Consider the following 14234-nt stretch of genomic DNA (forward strand, 5'->3'; position numbering starts at 1 on the left):
TTCCCTGCCCAGGACAGCTGGCCAAGCTGCTTGCTGTGACCTCAGAGCAGCTGACTTGGCCTGGTGCCCCTCACCCATCTCTGTGCTCGCATCCTCAGCAGGAAAACCCCAGTGCTCAAGCTCTGACACCAGCTCCAGCCCGTCTTCCTTCCCTCAGCTCTGCTTCGTTTCATGTGATTTTGATCACATCCTTAAAAAAAAAAAACCCACACCCACCCAAAGCCAGCCTTCCCACAAGCGTTTCCAGGGCAGAGATATTTTAGTGCAGCGAAAGTCTCTGATGTGCCTTCATGATGTCCTATTTTAGGTCCCTCGCCAGCACCGGCACCGTCTGCAGGCGGTTGCGCTGGAGCTCCCTTCAACCCTTTGGCAACACTCACGGTGGGAGGAAATGTGTCTGGGGAGGGAGAGGAAATCTCTGTTCCTTCCCTGTGCTGTGCTATCCCTATGTCTGCTGAAGCTCCATCCAGCACCAGCTCTCCCTTTCCAGAAGCCAAGTGAATGCTCTGCAACCCAATCCCCCCCCCGGACCAACCCTGTGAGGTCCTCCTCTCCCATCACCTCTGTGCCATGGGGGCATCCAGATTTTTGATCCAGGAACCAAACCACTGCCTCTGGTTCCTTCCCACTCCTTCTTGTACCATCGCCTTGGCACCAGAGGATTACAACTCCAGGCGCTGGGTTGCAGGATGGCTTTTCAGACGCGTAAAGGATTTGGGATGCCGTGGCACTCGTGATGAGGCCACATTTGGATCTTCCTCTCCTAAAGGGATGGTTTCAGTAGACCCAAAACCACAACGCTGCTGCGTGTGATTGCTCTTCTCCTTCTTAAAAAGGTGGGTGGAGCGCTCCAGAATTACTCTGATGTTGGCAGATGGGCCACAAACCATAAGTTGAAGAAGTGCTTTGAGATTCCTCTGTTCTTCTGCTCAAACCCTTTTCTCTGGGACCTCTCACAGCTGATGGAAACCCCCAGTCCAGATGAGTGATTTGATTCCAGTTTCCAAACTAAGCTGCGTTTTTCGCCATATGTTCTCCATACCCACAGCCTCACAAAACCCGTGGAGAACATCTGGTGTGACACACCAGTCCCTCAGCACACTTGGCAAACACAGCCATGATGAGGTGACAAATGACATCAGCATGAAGTCCACAGACCAAGTGGACGTGACAGTGATGATGTCCCCCCGAGGACAGGGATGGGGTAAACACTGCTGCGTCTCCAGCAGGGACTACAGGTCACTGCCAGAGGCTGTTGACTGTATTTGGGGAAACAGCACCATCTATTTGCAGCATTATTCAATGTGTGTCTTTGCTTGCAGAGCACGAAATGCCTCCTGGTGGAGCCAGGTGCCTTCGACCCATACAGTGCTGCCCTGCTCTCAGTGGGGAAGATGTCACCTCCAGGCCCTCAGCTGCTGCCTGAACTTTGCTCTGAGTGCTCTGGGTGGCAGTGGGAGCTGAATGATGCATGTACAGGCAGCGGAGGAGGAAGGAGGCACGAGAGGTCCAAGAAGAGGTTGGACAGCTCTGCACTGGGGCCTTCATCCGATTTTTGGCTCTGCCCCTTCTCCCCTCTGCAGAGACATTGGGACACCCATCCTAAGCTCCCCTCCCTCACCAGCCATACATTTCCCCATAGCTCCCTCAGAGCCCTTGGACAGCAGGAGTAGGTTGTGTGCCCTTGCCCCACTCAGCACCCTTAGCTCTCTGCAGAGCCTTTTTGGAGAGCCATGAGCCCAGGAGAGATGTTGGCACCCCAAGATCCAGGGGGAAAAAAGCCAGCCAGCCCACCCATGGCTTTGCTCTGCCTGGGAAAGCTGCTCCCACCGCAGCCTGTCCCCAGGTGGGTGACAGCAGTGTGCCAGAACTGCCTCCCAGCTCTCCCTTTCCAGCTTTACCACAGACTTGGAAGGAATGAGAAAGCTCTGCTCTATTAAACCTGCTGGGAAAAGGAGAGGCATCAAAAGCTCTGGGGCAGCAATCGCTACTTCCTCTTGCTGCTTCTTATCTTGCTTTCGATCAGGTGCAGCCCCTGCTTCTTGATGTCTTCCCGGGTGAGAACCAGGTCGTGGTCTTCTTCAACAAAATCAGAGGGAGCTGAGGGAGAAAGCGGGGAGCAGTGGGCTTAGGGGGGCTGTGGGGTCACCTCTGCCATGCCTGCGTCCCCAGGGAGAGCCACCAATCTCAGAGGGTCGGTGGCATCTCCAGCACAGATGCTGCCCGCTGGGTTTTCCATCCTCAGCATCCCCTGGCGCTGCCGCTGCCACCACAGCGGTTCCTCCCTGACACTGCTGGGGCTTCACATGGAGCTCTGGAGCCATGAGGTGGTGGCCACAGGCCCCACCCTGGTCATAAAAAGGTGGTAAAGCAGCTGAAAACTCAGCTCCTCCAAGAGCGTCCCACTGGAGGTGAGGCCACACAGAGCCAAGCACTGGTTGGTCTTCCCATCCAGGTGATGTTGAAGTCCCTTATTTGGCTGATGAAGACACACAACCCTCCCACCCCTGCCACAGAGCAGCTCTCCATGCTTCCTAATAAGGTTCAGCACTCACCCACCCACTCACCAGCTGCCTTTGCTCTTCTCTAGCCCCAAAACCTCCCCTCAAAGCCTTGCAGACACACATAGCTCATGGGTTGGGGTCTGAAGGGACAGAGGAGGGCAGCATAGGACACTGAGAAGTGCCCAGGGCTGGGGCAGTGGCTGTGGGACACATCCCTGCTGTGCTCACCTACCTTGCACCCCAGATCCTATGTCCTCCAAGGGAATCTTCAGGTTCCACGGCTCTCTTGCAGTCGTTTTCTCCATTAAATTCCTGACCTTCACAAAAGTCTGTGGAAGACTTAGGGTTAATTGCTGAAGGGGAGGTGGGTGTTAGAACCTCAGGAGTGTCCCACCTTGGTGACCCTCTGGGGAAGAGGACACTCCACAGTGTCCAGCACTACCCTGCCCTTTCCCCCAGGGCCACCACCATTCTTCCAGCAGGAAGGACACCTTGGGATGGACGTCCAAAGACCAGAGCAAGGACAGAGCATCCAAGCACCTCGTTGTCCTCGTCGGGGCTGTAGGTGTGAGCAGGCAGGGAGGCCACGCGCTGGGCCAGGTGCTGCAGCTTCTGCCTGCAGTACTGCAGCTTCTCATCCACCCCTTTGAACTCAACGGAGACATCCTGTGGGGAGAGAGAAAGGCAGCCACGATGGGGACAATGAGTTGCTTTGGGTGATTGCGTCAACACCAAATGCCACAGTGATGCACTGCAGCATTGAACACCCATCCCTGGAGGTGCATAAGGCCAGGCTGGATGGGGCACTGGGCAGCCTGAGCTGGTGGGACACCCGGCCCATGGCAGGAGGGTTGGAACTGGATGACCTTTGAGATCCTTTCCAACCCAAGCCATCCTGTGGTTCTATGAAATGATTCTTGCCACGGGTCACGCACTGGGGAGAGGACACACGGTGGGGACAGGCAGGAGCAGCTGGTGGCACTGTGTCCCCAGCTCCTCTGCACACCCCATACCTGCTCAGGCACGTTGATGCCATGCAGACGGATGACGAGGTTGTCGATGCCATTCTCAAACTGCAGCAGCAGCTCCTGGTTGCTCACATACTGGGCTCGTGCCTGCTCCAGCCGGGCCTCCTCCTGCTGCAGGCGCACCCGCAGCTCTGCCTCCAGCTTCCTGCAGCTGCCCAGACCCACACACATCCCTCTGGGTGTCCACATGCAGAGATACCCCAATGTGCTGCACAGGCTGCCCAGCTGGACACAACACTACGGAGCAGAGTGGGCTCAGGCCCAGTGGTGCCACATCCCAGGACCTGCTGCCACCAGGGCTCTGCAGGACCTCACCCATCCCTCCTTGCCTCCTGTTCCTGCTGTCCCAGCTCTGAGTGCTCTGCTGGGAGGAGCACCCCCCTGAACAAAGCTCCTGGTGCAGGAGGACCTATCAGCACACGGACATCCCCATGCCCAGGTGACAGAATGCGTCACTGCTGGCCCAGAGCATCTGCATCTAGCTTTGTCCTGAGGGCATGGCAGCACCTGATAGCACTCGGGGGCTGGTGGAACTTCAGCTCTGCATGCTTCAGCTCCAGTTCCTGCAGCGTGTCCTTCAGTGCCCGCCGCTTCTCCTTGCAGGCCCTGATGTGCTGCTCCAGCTCTGCCGTGGACTTCTGCTGTGCCAGCAGCCTGCTGGTGATGTCCTGCCAAGGGACGGCGCAGGGGCTCAGCCACGTGGACAGAACCTCGGATGAGACCACGAGCAGAGGGCTCGGCTGCTGGCAGAAGGGTTTTGCCCAGGGTGGGACCTTCCCTTACCCAGACGCGGGAGCACTGCACTGCAGCCTTGGCCTTCTCCACCTCCGCCGTCACAAAGGACTCGTGCTCGATCTGCGACCTGGTGGCTTGCACCTGGGAGCCTGGGTGGGACGAAAGGCAATGCGGGACAGAACCCTCCCCCTCCTCCTCAAACCCCAGCCCTAACCACGTGCCCTGCCAAGCACTCACCCAGCGCCGAGTCCTGCATCAGCAGGGAGGGGAAGTCCACAGCCAGGTCATACCTGGCTTGCTGCAAGGACATCCATTGTCACCACTGCGCTGCTTGCACCCGGAGGTGGGAGGGGAGGGTGGTCCTGAGCTGCTGCCCTATCCCAGCTGCCACCCACTCACCGCTCTCGAGTGCTTTTTGCTCGCCTCCTTGAGCCACAGCCAGTCGGTTTGCACCTTCTGGGCAGACAGGGTGCGGTGTCTGAGCTCCTCCTCCGCCAAGAACTGGGCTTCCAGCATGGCCAGGTCCTTCTGGAGCACCCAGAGCCGGAGACAAGAAAGAAGTCAAAACTGGGAAGAACATTTGTGGGACTGCTGGACTTCTGGGATGGCCAAAGCAGACTGCTGTGTAAAGGAGCCGTGTAGGAAAGCAGGGAGGACAGAGGGCACGTAGGGCTGTCCCCAGACCAGGGCAGCTGACAGCCAGATGCAGAGGAGCTATGAAGGCATCTGAATGCCATGGGCAATCCCAGCTTTTTGCTGAAATAGATTTCTGCAGTTTATTGCAGGAAGATGTGCTAGCCTGGGCAAACGGGGCCACTTGTGCTAAGCTACAGTGGGCTTTGGAGCATTGGAGAGGGCCCCAAGGTGACCTGGGGCTGTTCTCACCTTGGTGATGTCGCTGGCTCTGACAGCATCCGAAGCCATCAGCTCCCTGTCCTGCACCTCCCCGTGGTATGCCCCGGCCATGATATGCAGGAGCTCCAGATGCAAAAGCAGATAGTCCAGCTCCTGCAGCACAGAGCCACTGTGTGTCACCCACTGAGCCATGGGTCAAACAAACCTCAGTGGGATGTGCTCAGTCAGATCCCAGCCACTGAGCAGCCCCCATCGCACGGTGGAGACCTCACCCTCTTAAGGACATCCTGCAGTGCCAGGTACAGCGCCGTCACCTTCTGCCCGGCGTGGATTTTCATGTGCATCTTCTCAATGTTGTTCTCCAGTTGGCGAATCATCTGTGGGGTGGGACATGGGGTGACCCGGCGTGCTGAGCCTGGGCAGTGCTGGCACTGGGAAGTGTCTGTGTACCTGCACTTGCTCCTGGTGCTGCTTGTCATCGATCCTGATGTCCAGCAGCTGCTGCAGCCGCCACTGCAGCACATCCCGGGCCTGGCTCCGCTGCCTCACCTCGTGCAGCAGTGCATTGCAGGTGTTCACCCGGTCAAAGATGCTGCTTCGGAGCTTCTCTCGGGCCCCCTGGGTGGACACGCAGGAGCTCGCGGGCTGGACCTGCCTGAACCTCATTCCAGGGCAGAGCCAGAGGCTTGGGGACAATGGGACACTGGGACATGGCCAGTCCCAGGCAGAGCTGAGCGTGGGAGAGCTTTGCCCCGGGAAGCAGAGCAAGGCAGAGGTGGGTGCTGATGGCTTTCCAGGGCCAGGACTCTGCGGGATGCAGAATGCAGACCCAGGACTGAGTGAGGATCAATTAAAATAAATAAATCGATCATGACCCAGATATGGATGCTGGCAGCATGTGGTGGCACTGCTCTGTCCTTGCAAGAGGCCCCTGGGCAAAGCAGATCCTCTGGGACCGCCCCGGCACTGCCTGCATGTCCATGGGCATCTAGCCGGGCTGTGACCTTGGGACAGGCAGAGAGAGCACGCTGCTCTCCAGGGTGCAGCTGCGGCCTGCAGGAACCCAGCAGACAATGCAGGCAGGACAGCCATAGCTCTGCTGGGGAGTTGCTCAAAGAGCTGGAAGATATCTGTACTGATGGCTCCCACGACAGAAAGAGCATTTCCCATGGGATGGGACCCGTGCACACCCTAGGTCTCACAGCACCAGCCCTGGGGGCTGCTGGCCCAAGGACTCCTGTGAGCACCCATTCCCAGCTGCTGCCAGCCAGACCCTTCCTGTTACCTGCACAGTTTTGCCACACAAGTACTTCTGCGCTCTGCAAAACTCAGAGATGATGCGCTGGTCATGCTGCAGGCAGGAGAGGGGCAGAGATCAGTGTCTGTCTGGGCACTGTCACCCCCTACTGCTGCTCTATGGGGCTGGTGTTTGCTTCTGGAGGGACCCAGCAGAGGAGCAGAGGCACATCTGTTGGGAATGGCAGGTACCTTCTGGGCAACGTCCAGCGCGTGGATGTCCTCCCTCAATATCCCATGCAGCTGGGAAAGCAGATTTCTGTTCTGGCTTAGCTTTTCCTCACACAACTGCCTGGAAAACTTTTTCCCTTGCTCTGGAGGATGTTAAGGAGCTGTTAGTGCCATACCACCCACTGCTGCTGCCCTGCGTTGAACGTGAGTCCCCTCCTCTGCCCCAGAGGCTTGGGAAGTGGGAAAAGGACAGTGGCCAGGCAGAGACGTGGGACATTGGGCTAAATGCTGCCTCCCTTGTGGCTGGGCCCCACTGAGCCCCAACCTGATGGCCCCTTTCTCCAGGGGGTCACGGCACTCATGGGAACAGGCAGCCACTGCAGACTGTCCCCTGTGGGACTGTCACCCATTTCGCTGGAGACCAACGTCCAAACCCACCACGGTCACTACCCCTCAACCAGTGCACACATCTCTGCGCCCCAAAGGGTCCCCATGGATTCAGCTTTGCGTGGGCTGTCCCTGCAACGCTGTAAGAGCAGCACCTTGCAAGGCGATGATGTTGCGCAGCTCCTGGATCTGCTGGTTCATGTCTGCCCTGCGGCCCTGCATGGTGCCAGCAGTCCTGCCTCCAGATTCAGAGTGTGTGTGACAGTTACCGCAGCCCCTGTCTGTTGGAGACAGTGCCACTGTCCGTCTGTGACCTCAAACAGAACCAGCACCATGGCTCCTCCAGGCACTGCACACCCTGCGCCAGCCTTCTCGCACCTCCTGGTTGCCTGCTGCCCCAACAGCTCAAGCGCAGCACCCACAGCCCCTTCCCCTCTGCTTCTGCAGGGCACAGAGCGACCTCTAAGCAATTACTGAGCTCTGAAAAGCAAGGATGCAGACTGAGACCCTGCTCACCATCCAATCACCATGGCTACGGCAGTTCCAACCTGCCCAGTCCCACCAGGCGTGCCCAGGAAACGGCACACCCAAAAGAAAGGGGTGCGTTACTCCAGGAGCATCTCAGCACAGTAGAGAGGATGGCTCGGGACCATCAGATCAGGAAAGACGAGTTATTATCCAATTGTTCACTGCATTCTTCTTTTCCCCCCTTTGACTCAGTTCCCATCACCCACTCCTGTGAAACTCAATGTCTATGTGACAATTTGTTGTCTCACCTCAAAGCTGTCTGCCTACTTCAGAGGCGACTGTTATTACCTATGGAAGTACCTTTGGAAATCTCTGTTCATTAGCCCTGAAACCATTACACGCCTTCTTGAAACGGACAAAAGTCGAAAATGAAAAGAACAGCTGCCAATGCTGAGATTTATTTTGATGCTTACCATCCGTTCTTGCTGAAATACAAACATGACAAGAAATGCAAGCATGTTTATAAATAAAATCAAGCTCCCTCTACCAGAGAAAATCCTTAACACTTCATTTGTAGAAAAAGACTACATGGAAACTGACTTCCTAGCACCAAGCTCATGAATCAGTTTAGATTATGTTTCTGTGACTCAAGGTCCTTAACCTGCAGCCATCCTATTGGGCTCTAAGTGCATAAAAACCAAAGAAATTACAGAGTTGTGAAACCAAATAAACCAACACAATGTTGTGAGGTTCTTGCTCAGCGTCTCCTTTGCAGATTTATGGATTACATCTTAATTCTAAGTGCCAGTGACAGGTTAAATACCAGCATTACCATCCTTTTCATCAATAATGCATGAGGAGATGGCCATTTGAAAGACAAGCAGTTAAGGGCTTGTACATATGAGGAAACTTGCCTGCCTATCCACACATGTACAGATATCCATGTTTAAACTTTGTCCACCTCGCAAATGCACTGATTACACCCCCAAACTTTCCTAGGCAGCATTTAAACAGGACAGCAGATTATCTCAGGGGCAACAGGAAAGCATTTTAAAATTGATTAAGTAGTTCAAGATTCTCCATTTCACAACCCTTCAGCAAAACTCAGGCTCCACAGTGGCAAGTCCTCCCAAAACATGGCTAAAGAAATTGAATCCAACCTTGCACAAGCTCTTGTCAACAGGCTGCAACTTCAAAGAGGAAGTCCCTGACTAAGGACCTAGGTTCCTCTGCATCTAACATTTCAAATCTTTCTCTGGTTGACTTTGGATCTTCCCACGTCAACCCTAGAAAACTCACATCTGTTAGTGGTACAAAGGAAAAGGCCATGTGAAGAATACAAACCAGAGCTCCGTTTAATTGTCATATAAAAGGTGATTTACTCTAAAATTACGCACCAAGGAATGAACATAACATATTCATGTGAAGCAGAGACCTAGTGGTTGGCCAGCTTGCAAATCCTGATTCGCTGTGTATTATCAGCATGGAAACAGGCACATGAATACCAAAGGCTCCCCTTAAACTCCTTCTGGCTTAGCCTTCAGGCACCCAGGGGTATGTACCGGGCCTGTATTTTTCTTGTATTTTTAGTATCTTTCCAGCTTCTGTCCTCTTTTCCCCTCTTGTTTGAGATCCCCGAGTTAAACTTGAAAGCATTCGTTTCGCACAGCTGAAACAAGCCTTAACAAAACTATACAGAATGCTGTGCCTCGGGAGCTGGCTGGAAATGCTGTGCTAGAAAGAAGCATAAAAAGCCACAGGATAAAGGACAGCTACCACGAGGGAATGAGGGCCCAACAAAAGCCCGTCTAGCACAATGGCCAGAGGCCACTGTCTGGGAGAGATCCGCTTCATTTCATCCCATGAATGACAACAGCTCAGAAATGCAGCCTACGCCGTCAGCCTCCAAATGCACCACTGCAGCCAGGGATAGCTCCTATGCTATAACAAAAATAGTTATTTCTTTCTGTATCTGTAATACATAAATAGATGATAATTATTATTAATTTTTTTTTTTACCAATGTAGCTAAATATATTTTATGAATAAATTATTTGGTGAACATTTTTTCTAAGTTAGCAAGTACTGTTATACCCAGTGAAGGAAATATACAAGAATGGTCCTTTAAACTACTGTAATTATTAAGCAGCCAATTACGGATGTCTACATCAGTTTTCATGCTGCCAAGAGATCAGCAGATGCGATGCACACTTTGCACTTGTCTGAAAGTGAAAATGTATCTCTCTTTCCCAAAGGTCTCTCTCCTCACGTACAGCACCCACCCCTCAGTGGCCCATACAGTCTTCCACTCAGCACTGACAACTCAAAGCAAAAGTGATTGGCACCGTATCAGTCAAACACTCTCCATCAGCAACCCCTAACATTCACCAAAGCTAAATTCCCCATCAAGTCTTAACTCAATTCTCACTAGTGCAACTCTGACACAAAATGTTCCTACAGGCAAATCACCTGCAAACCAAGCAAGTGAAAAATGATTAAAAAACACACTGCATGGAAAAATCCCAACGGGTTAGTGTGTCAGAAGGTATTTGGCAGCAAGAGGTTGGAGAAAAACAAGAAGGCCAAACAGAAAAGAGTGGCTAGTGTCAGTTAAACATTGTTGAAGTAGTCGCAGTGCTCCAGAAGGGTTTTTGTTATTCAAGCTTTTCATCTCCTTCCTCCACATCTTTCAGACTGAGCACTTCCAGCGTTCCTTTCCCTTTGGTCTCAGACCGGATCAGCTCATCAATCTCTCTGAAGCAGCCCGGGTCAATAAGGCACACCTGAAATATTCCACAGATCATCGGTCAAGCAATAATATTTGGTTTTCATCAACTTTTCAAGGCCTAACATTTAATTTTCATTTTAAAACCGTTATTGTTCAGTTACTAAGAAAGACTTTGAAGAGTTGATAAGCAATTTTTATCAAGTAATCTCTACAAAAGCTTTGCAGTTCCAGCACAGTCAGGATTCTGGACTGGACACTTTGACAGTCAGGTTTCTAAATTCTTAACTGTTCTTAAATATTTTTTTTACCAATACCAAATTTGCTGCACCACAAACTGCTTTTAAAAATCTATTGCCAAAATACAGGCCAGAACCACCAAATAATTAATAGGAAAATTCCATATATGCAGAGAAAGTCATCAGTGCGATAGGACAATGACTGCTAAGAGAAACTACAGGGTGTCTCTCTCAACCTGAACCAGCCATCTCTGTGCCAGACTACTTCCAATCTTTATGGTACATCTCTGGTACCCTTGCAGTTTATCTAAACAACTTCCCGACATTATTTTTTCTTTTAGTACACTGCACAGGTGTAGTCAAATTACATATTGAAAGCCAAGATCTGCTTTATCACTTACAATTTCTAACTGATCATGAAAGTCTTCATTCTCAATAACTTTAATCAGTGGCTTGAGCTTCTCTTTCAGTTTTTTCCCCTCCTTTACTGGAAGAATAAATCGTAACCTCATGTGAGCACGTTCAATTTGCATGGTCTCCTTTAACTGTCTGATCACTTCCAGTGCCTACAAAGAGATTCAGAAAAGAATAAAGAGCATTTAAATGCCACAAAGATCAAAACTTCTCATTTACATCAGCGTCAGAAGTTGCTTGCAGTCATCATTCAGCTACCAGCCAGCTGACAAAACCTTCTGACAGCTTTTGACCATGGGGCTCTTTTATTCCTGTGACAACATCCATAGCAAAATTTCACTTGAAGGCAACACCTCTGAATGCAAGCTGATTTTTAGAGAATACTAACCTGTTGCTTAGTGCTCTTGTTTGGTTTGACAGAGTAGTGAATATCCTTCATGGCTCTTTCTATAAGGATTACAGTGTACGGCCTCTTTGTCTCAGGATTCACACATTTGTCAGCCACAATAGTTGCAATGTCCCTAAACATCTGCTCCAGCTGTGTCTGTCGTTCTTTGTCTGATACCTGCAGCTCCCCTTTTGATAGAATCTGTAGAGTTAATTAAAAATAAAGAGGTTGATAAATGCCAAATATGTGACTAAAAAGTGAAAAGCCTAACACGTTAAATTTAACACCTGCTGGAAAGTTTTGGTTAGACATGAAGTGTAGAAAAAGAATAACCATACCAACAAAAACAATGGAAAGATGTTAGGGAAAAACCCACAGCAGCAGCACTACCTGGCTGCTACAAGGTCTCCCTGGAGCCTTATCCTCTCCAGGCTGAACAAGCCCAACTGCCTCAGCCTGTCTTCATAGGAGCAGTGCTCCAGCCCTCTGAGTACCCCTGCAGTCCATCTATGCCTGCAGAGATCAGTGCATAAAAGCAGTACGCTATCCAGAATAATCAGAACTCTCATCAACGAGATGTATAAATTTAATACTACACCAAAGAGCTACCTTTGCTTTCTGCCCATTTTTGAACAGATAAATCGTTCTTCTGCATACATCAACACTTCATTCTATGAAAACCTTCCATTAACAAACCAACCCACCAGGTCTGTATGCCGTGTACAGTTCCAAGCTTTTACAAACCTTTTTAATAAAACATATTGCAAAGCATGCAGAACCTACCACTTTACAGATTTCTGTTTGGTCATCTGTTCCAAATGCCCGGACGAGGTCTTCCTTCTTTGCCACCTGGCCTTTGGAAACATTGACAAACACTGTGTGGGTCTGCAGGACCTCGTCAATATCCTTCTCCCTAGTGAAGTACAGCAAAGTTAGAAAGGGCTGTGGGGTGACACCAAACTTGGGGTGGGGAGGAATGAACCCTATTGCCAAGGGCTGAGTCAGCAGCACTGGGGCACTGCTGCCAAGGCCATGTCACTCCACGGGAGCAGCTGGGTGGAGGCAGCCTGCAGAAGCTGAGGCACTCCCTGGGCTTCTTCAGCTCCACAGCTGGGTCCCGCAGGCACCTTCCCTCTGCAAACTGGGGACCTTCTCCTCTCACAGCTGAGTCTCACCGGGGACCTCTCCCTTTCAGACGGCCCCACGGAGGCCTCCCTTCATCACGGTCAATCCCATGGAGGCCACTTCCTCCCTTAAACTCGAACCCACCGGAGACTCCCCTCTACCTCACAACCAGACTTCACCAGGGGCTCTCCCTTTCCCTCAACTCATGCCTCTCACCGGGGGCCTCCCCTTTCAAACTGGGCTGCACGAAGGCTTCCCCCCCACAAAGCCGGTCTTCCCCCTTCAAAGAGGGCCCCACGGAGGCCTCCCCATCCACAGCGTTCCCACCGCGGGTTCCCTCTCTCGCAGCCAGGCCCCACGCGAGGCCACCCCCCCTCACAGCCAGGCCTCCAGGGCACTCACGCTCCGCTACGCCAGCCCATGACTTTGTTGCGGTAACAGGCGATCTCGAAACGCTTTCCGGCGCGCCGGGCCCGCACCACGGCCACATTGGTGAGGCGGATCTGGTTGGTGGGGGTGAAGATGGACATGGCGGCAGCTCAGCCGGGCTGCACCCCCGCGTCACTCACGGCACCTGGGGGGCGGGACTTCCGGTCACTGCAATCTCCGCATTGGTCGCTCTCTCAGAAGTCCCCGCCCACCCGCGCACCGGAAAAAGCCGTCCGGGGGGAAACGGGAGAGCGTGGCGGGGCCGGAAGGGGATGGAGGTGGCGCTATGGCGGGCGGTGGGAGCGCGGGGTTGGAGGTTGGGGTAATTAGCTGGGGACTGTGGAGGTAGTGGGGTAATACGTTATGGGCTGGGCTCCTTCAGAGGGGTATGCTTGAGGTAACTGGCGGAAAGGTGATTTGTGTGTGTAGGTGTAGGGGGCCCTCAGTGGGGGGCTGGGGGGCAGAGGGCCCACCTCTCAGTGGGGTATTTAGGGGTGGATGGAGGGCCTGGCCCTTAGTCTGGGTGGGGGCGTAGATGGGGGACGTACGTATAGGCATAGGGTTTCCTCAGTTGATTAATGGGTGTGTGTTCTGGGGGGAGAAGAACGGGAATGGCAGAGTTGCACAGCAGGGCAGTTATTGGGGTACAACTTCAGTGGGGAAATGTGGGGCTGAGCTGCAGTGTTTAGGAGCAGGAGGTGCCCCGGCTGGGGTCCTCATGCAGGGCTGTGAGGGGGAAGCGATGGTGAAGTTTCCAGCTGCTGTGAAATACTCAATCTCTGAGCCTGCAAAAACGGAGTTGTGGGAGGGCTGCAGACAGCAGCAGGATGCCACGATCTGTGTTTCTCAGGCAATAGGTGTTGCAAATGAGCTTTATTCAAGCTCTTGATTTTTTTTTTTTTCCCCTATGCAGTAAGTAATTGCAGGGAATGCACAAACAGCACTCCTGGCTGCAAGATCATGTAGTTGGAATTTAGTGTGAGAGAGCCATAGCCCTGGGGTTGGCTGCCCGGAGGTGGGGGGGTTGGGGGGTGTCTCCCTTTCTGTAGACATTCAGGATCCATCTGGACACTTCTCTGTGCAGCCTGCTGTAGGGAACTGGCATGGGATTGAACTAGGGGAACTCCACAGGTCCCATTTGTCCCCTACAATTCTATGGTTCAAGTCAGTTCATAACAGTCTCAATGGCTATGAATTAAACCTCACCCATACTGTATAACTCTGGGAAAGCACTTGAGTTTGAATCCAGATTTCAGTCTGTTTTTGAAACTCTGTACCAAGCCTGTTAAAAGCAGTGTAGTGTCTTGCACGTGCAAGCTTTCTGTTCTGCACCAAGCTCTCTTGGGGTGATTCCCTCACTTGGGATGTCATTTCCCATCTGCAGAGGTCTACGCTTGTTGGTTCTGTGCGAATTGAAGGCTGGTAAACTCCAGCTGATGTTTCACAGGGACGTTTTAGTCAGTAGCACTGC

The 14234-nt window shown here is 52.5% G+C and overlaps 3 protein-coding genes across 6 annotated transcripts in view; 1 reads left to right on the forward strand and 2 right to left on the reverse strand.

Annotated features, from left to right (window-relative positions):
• Positions 1–1908: 1908 nt before the first annotated feature.
• Positions 1909–9273, reverse strand: CCDC183 (coiled-coil domain containing 183). 2 transcript variants are annotated; one of them, XM_040650196.2, is made up of 15 exons: positions 7493–9273; positions 7132–7257; positions 6611–6732; positions 6408–6473; positions 5573–5740; positions 5395–5499; positions 5153–5275; positions 4667–4795; positions 4505–4565; positions 4316–4416; positions 4040–4200; positions 3518–3683; positions 3045–3170; positions 2737–2833; positions 1909–2100 (listed from the first exon to the last, which is right to left on the reverse strand). In XM_040650196.2, the coding sequence occupies exons 2-15, from the start codon at positions 7196–7198 to the stop codon at positions 1988–1990; spliced, it is 1605 nt and encodes a 534-aa protein (XP_040506130.1). In that variant the 5' UTR covers positions 7199–7257; positions 7493–9273; the 3' UTR covers positions 1909–1987. The 2 variants fall into 2 exon arrangements, with proteins under 2 accessions (XP_040506130.1, XP_040506129.1); XM_040650195.2 differs by having other exon boundaries at positions 7355–9273.
• Positions 7874–12901, reverse strand: SBDS (SBDS ribosome maturation factor). The gene is made up of 5 exons (NM_001006211.3): positions 12737–12901; positions 11993–12122; positions 11210–11410; positions 10809–10973; positions 7874–10226 (listed from the first exon to the last, which is right to left on the reverse strand). The coding sequence occupies exons 1-5, from the start codon at positions 12862–12864 to the stop codon at positions 10098–10100; spliced, it is 753 nt and encodes a 250-aa protein (NP_001006211.1). The 5' UTR covers positions 12865–12901; the 3' UTR covers positions 7874–10097.
• A 107-nt stretch (positions 12902–13008) lies between these two features.
• Positions 13009–14234, forward strand: part of TYW1 (tRNA-yW synthesizing protein 1 homolog) — an 81317-nt gene continuing 80091 nt past the window's right edge. Inside the window, exon 1 of one of the 3 annotated variants that reach the window (XM_025142014.3) lies at positions 13009–13620. In XM_025142014.3, the coding sequence (XP_024997782.3) occupies positions 13299–13620 (322 nt within the window). In that variant the 5' untranslated portion in view covers positions 13009–13298. The remainder of the gene's footprint in view (positions 13621–14234) is intronic. The other 2 variants (XM_046902437.1, XM_015295937.4) reach the window with 2 other exon arrangements.

Source organism: Gallus gallus, chromosome 19 (assembly GCF_016699485.2).
Source record: "Gallus gallus isolate bGalGal1 chromosome 19, bGalGal1.mat.broiler.GRCg7b, whole genome shotgun sequence".
In the NCBI taxonomy this organism is placed as follows: domain Eukaryota; kingdom Metazoa; phylum Chordata; class Aves; order Galliformes; family Phasianidae; genus Gallus; species Gallus gallus.